At 45.0% G+C, this 9,004-nt stretch overlaps 3 protein-coding genes across 3 annotated transcripts; 1 reads left to right on the forward strand and 2 right to left on the reverse strand.

The window, feature by feature from the left end:
• Positions 1–1,617: 1,617 nt before the first annotated feature.
• On the reverse strand, positions 1,618–3,264 carry PHALS_12781 (uncharacterized protein; the record flags this gene model as incomplete). Its single annotated transcript, XM_024728400.1, has 1 exon — positions 1,618–3,264. The coding sequence occupies one exon, from the start codon at positions 3,262–3,264 to the stop codon at positions 1,618–1,620; it is 1,647 nt and encodes a 548-aa protein (XP_024578881.1).
• An 8-nt stretch (positions 3,265–3,272) lies between these two features.
• On the forward strand, positions 3,273–4,266 carry PHALS_14634 (uncharacterized protein). Its single transcript, XM_036407532.1, has one exon. It carries the CDS (start codon positions 3,749–3,751, stop codon positions 3,974–3,976), a length of 228 nt encoding a protein of 75 aa, XP_036263226.1. The 5' UTR covers positions 3,273–3,748; the 3' UTR covers positions 3,977–4,266.
• PHALS_12782 (glutamate synthase) lies at positions 4,267–7,349 on the reverse strand (the record flags this gene model as incomplete). Its single annotated transcript, XM_024728402.1, has 6 exons — positions 4,267–4,359; positions 4,425–4,521; positions 4,637–4,754; positions 5,499–5,594; positions 5,663–5,669; positions 5,751–7,349. 6 exons carry the CDS (start codon positions 7,347–7,349, stop codon positions 4,267–4,269), a joined length of 2,010 nt encoding a protein of 669 aa, XP_024578883.1.
• Between the last annotated feature and the right edge of the window lie 1,655 nt (positions 7,350–9,004).

The raw sequence follows: 9,004 nt of genomic DNA on the forward strand, positions 1-9,004 counted from the left end.
CGCTGCTTCTTCAAAAGAGGACTGATGCATACGGAAGACTTCCATTCTGGCCACGCCAGTGCGGAGACTCTCCATCCCGGCAATGAGTGCTCGCAACGCTTAGACAAAGTCCACCAACTCTTTCTCGGCCTATCGGGCGGTGAGGAAACGCGATCGCAAAATGCCTGGTTTGGCGGCGAGAACACTCGCAAAAACTGCCACTTCAGCTCCTTCCAGGAAGGGAATGCCGCTTCAACTTTTACAAGATCATGGCTGTACGAATCTTGACTTTGAAAAGCTTGAATTCTAGCTTTCGTGGAAAATATCCAGTAGAAAGGACTGGCTTACGCCACCCATCTCGAATAATAGAGACACGTCGGCCTCGTCACTAGTACATACGAACCAGCACTCTGTATCACACGGAATGTTTGTGACTTCATATAAGATGGAGCATCATACTGTAATATTCTCATTATAAATTCCCACAATGTTTACAGAAGATACATCTATTGTAAAATGTCAAGTTTGTCACATTTTGGGCACGAATGGCTACATTAGAATGTAGTGATGGCTTGATCAAGTTCCGGCAAACTGAAGTGTTAGTAACTCATAGCGAGAGCAGGGAGGAACAGGACGGGACCATTTGTCGACAGTGAATGCGAGATTAGCTCTGACATCGGGTGATCTTCTTCATTTAAATGGCACGGTGAAGATTTTGGACTTGCATACAGCTTTAGATGAGTGTACGCTGCGGCCCAGCGATTTTTTTAAGAAGACGTTAGTCCTTGAATGGTTCCCACGAAGCTGATGCTACAATTTCCTTAGTCAAAGTTGCAGCGTCTGCTGGATAGGTGCTGTTTTCGTGGAACATCCCTAAAGCTTAATTACTCAGTGACTGCAGTCGAGTGCTTAGCTGCGCTCAGAATTCAAATGCGGGTGATGTGCATAATTGTGAAGCTGCACCATGCGAGACGCATTTGTTATAAAGGGCTACGTTGTGGGACATTGATATTCTATTGATTAAGCTTTTAGTAGCCACTTGCGTCTGTGTGCGATGCCAGATGTGAAGTATGCGAGTGGTTCGAAGGATGGTATCATTTGGTTGTCTGGTGCTTCCCACACGTTGCATCACACGCATGGTGAAGACACGTCTTTTTCATTGGCTCTAAGTTGTTAAGCCGATCGCGCGAAAATAGCAATCGATTGTGGGATTTGCATATAGCCCATCGAAAAGTAGTTCAAGGGGACCACTTAATCGCAAACGATTACAGAGCTTTGTCACTGAATCCACTTTGGCGGGTTTTGTTAGCAGTAGTAACCTAAGTGGAAGGGGTAGTTTCGGTGGTGATAGCGCCATTTTAGTAGCGCTTTCTGTAACGAATTGATGCTTAATCGAGCGAGCATCATTCGGTCTACGTGAGAGCTTTGTTCAAGTCAATTTTGAAATTGGCTTGTGTATGTAGGAGAGATGGTTGATGACAAAGTGCTGTACGGCTCTCAGGCTACTGTGATATAATGTTTATTGCCCGCAAGCTTGGAGAGCAGGCGTTGCGCGCTTCAAATTCTAATGAAGGTAGTGAATACATACCAACCTTGAGTCGATACAAAAAACGCATGGATTTACTATTTTAAAAAGGTCTAGTTGCTGACGATGTAATCACTCAAACCAGTTTCATTGAGAAACTTTTTCCAAACAATGGGAAAAAAATTGCTGACATCTCTGGCGACCTGTCTGATTTTTTCTACCTGATTAATTTCGGCAAAATTTCCATTAAAAAGCTCTTTTTGATACAGATACTCAAGAAATTGCTTTCCCAAAGTCTCGTAGGCTTGAGAGACTTCAAGTGATATCTGAAGAAACTGTTTGATGGCTATAAAGCGCTTATGTAACGATTCCATTACTAGATCCAGTGCTTCGGCTGGAGATAAAGGTGCAGTTCTGTCCTTTCCGAAGTTTTTGGAGATTAACGTGCGGCAAAATGTCTTAGCTTTCTCTCGAATAGCGCGAAGACAAACATACCAGATACTTTTCTGCTTCTGCATACCAATCACAACAGCGTTGTCATCCAAAAACAAATAAACACATCCTTCGACTTGGTAGTCATTCTTAGTACGTTCTATCGCAGCTTTGTCACCAATCCCATCAACTTCGAGGATCTCAAAATTTACGGTGCGGACTCCAAGAGCGCGCATGATCTCAAAGATCAGCACCGGATTAACGCAAATCTCGGCACCTTCCAGCGGGTTCAATGTCATCAGAGAAAGGCCATAAAATACAGGCGTATTCTCGACCAAATAGTCCAGAGACTGCACGTGTTGATGATTTAGCATCAAAACTTCAAAACATGCTGTGGCGCGTGTCTGCCATAGAAACTCTTGAAGCAATCGACGTTTTGACGGTTCCAATGCTGAAAGCATTCGCAGAATCGCGGTCGCAATTGGAGCCGCAGAATAGAACATATCAGCACTACCATCTTTTTGATGAATCATTTGGGTCCTTTCGACGTCATCAGCTACTTGAGCTATCAAGTGCGTATTCTTTGACCCAAGCACGTAAATGAAGTCGCCGTCGCTGCGCTTGAGTACTGCCAAATGACCTGCTTCTCCATTTTCCTTCGTCGTCGAAATCATCCACCTGCTTTCACTTTGTGGCTTGGTAAAAAATTTCAACTGCTTTTCCTTCTCTAACTGCCCTTTTAGTTTGCTGTTGTCCAAAAGCTTCTTTTTTTTAGTTTGTATCGCTAAATCTCCATCGATCCCATGCTTGTCTTTCTGTTCCTCTTGTGCAAGCTCGCCATCATCTTCTTGACCTGTGAACTTTCGTAAACCACGGATCAGCGGAAAACAGTACGTCATTTCCTTATCTTTCCACTTCGCTATGCAGTTACCGCGTGGCAGCCACTTTCTCGCATACTCATCTTCAAGGTACACTGCGTCGTCTGGTTTTCCAGGTCTTCCCACTCTGATATCGATAACGTGTTGCAAACCAGGAAGTAGATTCGATAAAAGTTGGCGTTTTTGCACTCTTAATTTATTGCTCTTGTCCGCTTTGTTCACATGATGCTCCCATTGCAGCGAGTTCTTCCTTATCAATTGCTCAAAGCTTGTCGCACCACTATATTGCATCATCAGGTACGACTCAAGTTGTTGCCGTCCTTTACGCATATGCAATATTCTGTGAGTGGCTTGATTGCACTCCAGAGCATCAAAGAAACAACGCAATTCACTAGAAAGGCAAGAACTAAGAGCTGCAAAGGCTGACGTAGTTGACACGTTAGATGTCATATTAAATTATTAGGAGTTTACTAAGAATTTAATTTTTCTAATATGATGTAGCACCACACAGAATAAATAAAGTTGGATTACCGATGTTAATAGCAAAGTTTGCATGTGCCTACGCCGTTCGTGTCGAGCTGTCAATTTGCTGATGATACACGCGGCGACAATTTGCGAGTGATCCATTTCATCGAAGCGCCAAGATCTTTAATACGTAGCTGTTGCTAAAATAGTTCTGTTTAACTTTCGATGAGACCGGCACTTTGATCTACACCCTCTACCAATCCTGCTGAAAAGTATATAGCGGAAGTGGTAGAGGCAGCAGACTTAACCATCAAGTCCACATGATAATATCGCACATGGTACTGCAGTTTACCTGGATGCAGCAGACGATTTAGCTGGTCTTTCATCAATATTCGCCAAAGGTAGTCGCAGCAGTAGCAGCATAGAATTCCACGATACAGTCACTCTTCGTATCCTCAATCGATACGCAATGCAGCCACAATCAGGTATCTGTCATCTCCAGCACTTATTGCCAATCGATGTGTGGGAAGGACACTTAATTCATTTTCTGACTCTGAACGAGGCTGGAATGATAGCAGAACTTAGTCGCTTCTTCTATGACGTTGTGCACAATAGCGTCCAGATCCAAATCGAGGCCTCGCTGGTCTGTACAGTTCGTAAACTTCTTCAAGTGTTAGCTAATTGGAAGAGCCTGTGACATTTCAACCCGTCGGGGATGACACAGAGAGTGGCAGACTTTACGAAAGTATCCACTACAACGTGGATGCTACCGGTAATTTAATCGTTGATGTCGAGCGCAATGAAACGATACGTGAGCCCGATTTCCGTTCACCATCAATTAATCGATTCACCGACGCAAATGGAGGAGGTAAGCGCTTTACGTGCCCTCAGACGTTGCAGAACTGTATCCAAAGCAGCGACGCTCAAGTGAAGCGCTTAAATCTATCAGGTGTTGTTTGTCTCAGTTTGTTTGACGGTGTTAATTGCCTACAAGAGCTCGGATTGAGTGGTTGCAGCCAGGTTGACGGTCTGCACTGGCTGAAAGGTATTCGTGAGGTGGATATGAGCTACTGCAGCTTTCTAGACGACGTGACATTTCTAAGTGACTCGCAACATGTAAACTTATCATACTGCCACAATATTACCAATGTCACTTCACTGGCAATGTGTGAGTCCGTACAACTGAACGCATGCCGAGGAATCATCGACGTGAGCTCGCTGAGTCGCGTACGCTGCCTGAGTCTGCGTAATTGTCCAGAAGTTAGCGATGTGAGTGCACTTGGCAACGTTTACGACTTGGATCTGGGCGGATGTGAAAATGTCACGGATGTCAGCGCTCTGGGTAAAGTTTACTTACTTAATCTTTCTGGCTGCATAAATGTGACGGATGTCAGCGCACTTGGACAAGTACACACTCTCAAACTTCTTAAATGCACCGGAATTGTCGACGTATCTGCGCTTGGTCTTGTTAAAAGCTTAGATCTTTCGGGTTGCATTAATGTTACAGATGTTAATATTATTGGACAAGTCGCGAGTATAAATCTCGCTCTTTGCGATGACGTCACCGATATTTCAGCTGTGAGCAACGGTGTGCAAAGGCTCTCATTACGAAAAATCGACAAGCTTACGAGTTTGAGTACTCTTGCATTAATTTCGAGTTTGCGTGAGCTTAATCTGTCAAGTTGTACGAAGTTCTCAACCTCCGAGCTCCGTCATCTGCCTCCACTTCATCGACTAGTTATAGCTCAATGCACCCAGCTCACTTCGCTTGATGGTATACGCTGGGTCTGTGAGCTTGACGTAAGTTTTTGTAACAATTTGCAGACACTAGGGTCTTCTCTGCGCGGATTGGACTCTATTGTGGCATACCGATGCGAAAAGCTTAGCAATATTGAAGTGCTTACCGAGTCAACTCATCATATACCGAAGGCGAATCGATCTCGGTGCTGTCACATTGGCGACAAAACATCCCCTTTCAAAATCCAAGAAGTTGACCTGCGCTTTTGTGTTGCCCTTGAAGACGTTCACCCACTAGCTGAGAATATTCGCACTGTCAAACTTGCCGGTTGCTCTCGGTTGGTAGATGCGTCGCCTCTCGCTCGTGTTTATGATCTTGATTTGAGCTATTGCCAGAATATTGAAGATGTGTCAGCTCTAGGAGCCGTTCATAAGCTGTCCCTACGTAGTTGTCCAAACGTGCGCGATGTGTCGGCGCTGACCAATGTCCATACGCTCGATGTCTCGGGTTGCATGCAACTTGAGGACAGCACTGGGGCGTTTCACTGCTGACATGATATTGCATTTAGAGGATTTTACTGAAAGAGAATTTGACTTTTAGCACTTTCATGTGTATTACGATAACTGTCCCATATTAGGTAAGTACCTCTAACCTTGTAACACCTTGGATTGTAGCACACTTTGTCATCATGTACAGCGCCCAAAACTTAGCCAAAGCGCTGATTTTGAGATACCTCTGGCTGAAAACCCTCATGCAAAAAATACTTTTCTACTGCGTCTGCAGCACCACGACCCTCATTGATTGCCCACACGACCAAAGACTGACCACGTCGACAATCTCCAGCAGCAAATATACCCTCGACGGACGTCTGGTAGTCACCGTAAGCAGCGCGAATGTTACGACGCTGATCGACCTCTAGACCCAATGTTTCTGCGATCTTTTGGTCGGGGTGCAAAAAACCCATGGCGAACAGTACAAGATCGCACGGGATTTTTTCCTCCGTGCCAGAAATCTCTGTAATAATGTTGGTCTTGGGATCCTTTTCACCCAGAATGGTCACTACATGAGTGACTTCGTCCTTATCGTTTCCCTTGAATTCCTTTGTTATACGAGAGTACTTGCGCGGATCTTCACCAAATACAGAGCGGACCTCAGCGTGGCCATAATCAACACCGTAGATGCGCGGATACTCAGGCCACGGGTTTTCCGGAGAACGTTGTGCTGGGGGCTCTGGATTGTGCTCTAAGTTCACAACTGACTTGCACCTCTGCCGCATGGACGTCGCAATGCAGTCGGTGCCTGTATCACCGCCGCCAATGACCACAACGTCTCTTCCCTCCGCCGTAACAAACTCGCGATTCCAACCGCTCTGCAGCTTACCATCCACCGTTAACATCAGCCGCTTTTGGTTCTTTGTAAGAAATTCCATGGCAAAATGAATGCCCTTCAAATGACGGCCAGGAATGTCCACGTCACGCGGAACTGTAGATCCCAAAGCTAGTACAATGGCATCATTTTCACCCTGCAGCTGCTCTATGGACGTAGTGACGCCAATTTCGGCATTCGTGACGAAATTAATGCCTTCTTGTTGCAGCAAATTGATTCGACGATTGACTGTCTTTTTGTCAAGCTTCATATTTGGAATACCATACATTAAAAGACCTCCGATGCGGTCCTCGCGCTCGTAAACTGTGACAAAGTAGCCCTTCTGGTTAAGTTGGTCGGCGGCTGCGAGACCAGCAGGACCCGAGCCCACAACAGCCACGCGCAGACCGTTACGACGCGGAATACGAGGTACAATCCATCCTTCCTCAAAAGCACGGTCCACGATGGCATACTCGGTGTTCTTAATGGTAACAGGGTCGTCCACAAGGCCGGCGACGCACGCTGCCTCGCAAGGAGCGGGGCACACGCGTCCCGTGAACTCAGGAAAGTTATTAGTCTTGTGTAGTCGGTCACTAGCCTCCTTCCACTCGTCCCGAAAAACCAGCTCATTCCACTCCGGAATAAGATTATTCACTGGGCAGCCAGTGTTAGTTTGGCAAAACGGCGTGCCGCAGTCCATGCATCGCGCTGCTTGGACCTTGCGCTCATTTGGGTCGCGACGGCCCGAATTGATCTCGTTCCAGTCATGAACACGTTCTGCTACATCGCGATATGGGTCTGCCTCGCGTTTAAACTCTATGAAAGCGCGCGCGCTGTCAATCTCGCCTTTTGAGCCGTCGCGCTTGTCGAATACAGGCTCGGACTTGGTGGATATAACACGACTCAGCGGTGAGGCTAATCGAGATGATAGTGATGAAGGTATACGTCTGCGCATGATGGAATGCATTTTATGCAACAACGAGGACGTAGAAACGACCTTGTCTTTAGGTCGGCAGCGTGGGGGAATGACTGGTCAAGTTATGTAAAATAGAGTTTTGACGAATTTATTTATAGAGCTAAGATGCTTTTAAATTTATGCTTGTTGTGCGCAAAATATCGATAGCTACCACTTAAAAACTAGTATGATTTTATTCATATGGCAACGCAATGTAGCGAAATTTTTATGCAACTTGTTTTTGCTTTTTCTTATTTGCATCAAAGTTGATGCAGGATAGCTATGCGGCAGCAATTGTTTTTTGTCTTATGTCTAGAGGAGGTCGGTGTAGAGCTTGGTGACCGGGATGCCGTGCACCTTGCACAGAGAAAGCATTTACTTTCAAAGCCCGCATTCCCCAAACGCACAGTAAAGCTTAACTTACTAAAAACGTTCGATTATAGCGTTACGGATCTCTGTGGCATACATCACCTTCGACGAACAGGAATTTCAGTACAATAAATATCACATGCACGTGTGACATCATTGAATGATGTCACGAGCACAGAGTGACGACAATTCAGTACAAAATGATTTTCCACTTGGGAATCTACACGAGTGATGAGACCGACGTGTCTTTACCGTTTAAGTGAGTGGCGTGAGCCAGTCGCTTTGCAAAGACTTCAAGTTCAAATTGCCCGAAGGTTATCCTCAGATTCAGACTTCAAGTTGAAGTTTCTCAAGGTTCCCTTGGATCCAAGCTCAGTGTATCCAATGCTTTATATATCACGGATGTAAATTCTACTTTTGCATATGAAGGCTTTATACATATAAAGTCTCGGTGCTCTGATGGTATGATTCATGTAGCTTTAGGAGCCATAATCTCTTTTCATTTCAAATATGCCTTATCTCATTCTTATCCAGTCTTCCTCTAAAGCGGTAGTGTACGTACCATGTTCATGGCTGTCTCGGATGGCATCCTCAGACCTCCTTTTCGGAATCCTTTATCTATATAGATACCAAAATTTCGGCACTTATAAATGATTACAATCACACCAAGTATTATGTCAATCTCGTACAATTGAATATTCCTTTATTTATTACAAATGTAGCCAATGTATAAGTGGTAGTACACAATAGTTCGTGTTACACCCTGCCTCACTAGGATGTATGTAACGGGGTTACACATACCCTGGTAACAGGAGGGGGTCACACCGGATGGGCATGGTGTCACCACACCCAAACAAGAATACGGTACGGGGCTGGATAGCCACTAGTTATACATTAATTAAGATTTAACTATACATATTTAGGGAAATCTATGCAATTTAAATTAGGCGGCTTTGTCGCAGATAGGCTTTGCTGCAGATAATAATAAAAAAGTCAGTTTTTGAATTTAAACGGAAGAGTTAATTAGCCTTGGGTTAAGGTTTTAATTACTATTAGAGCAAAGCGGATTGCGATCCGCTAAACTCGTACTTGTTTTAAGTATAGAACGAAAGGTCGGTGACCAAGCTAACGCTTCCTCTAAGCGCAAAGCTACGGCAGCCCCGCTGCACCTGGTAGCATTTGTAATCAATCTACACCTGAGTCGTTACAACTGATCCTCGGTGAGGATGGAGTAATTTTCCTCTTTGCCCCAGGGCATGCAAGACGGGCTTAACAAGCTGATGTCCTTGCTTGGCCCT

The sequence above is a fragment of the Plasmopara halstedii genome (assembly GCF_900000015.1).
Source record: "Plasmopara halstedii genome assembly, contig: Scaffold_650, whole genome shotgun sequence".
Lineage (NCBI taxonomy): Eukaryota > Oomycota > Peronosporomycetes > Peronosporales > Peronosporaceae > Plasmopara > Plasmopara halstedii.

What these genes read in the sequence shown, in the direction of transcription:
- PHALS_14634 (XM_036407532.1), top strand. Translation starts at nt 3,749, where the DNA reads ATGCAGCCACAATCAGGTATCTGTCATCTCCAGCACTTATTGCCAATC.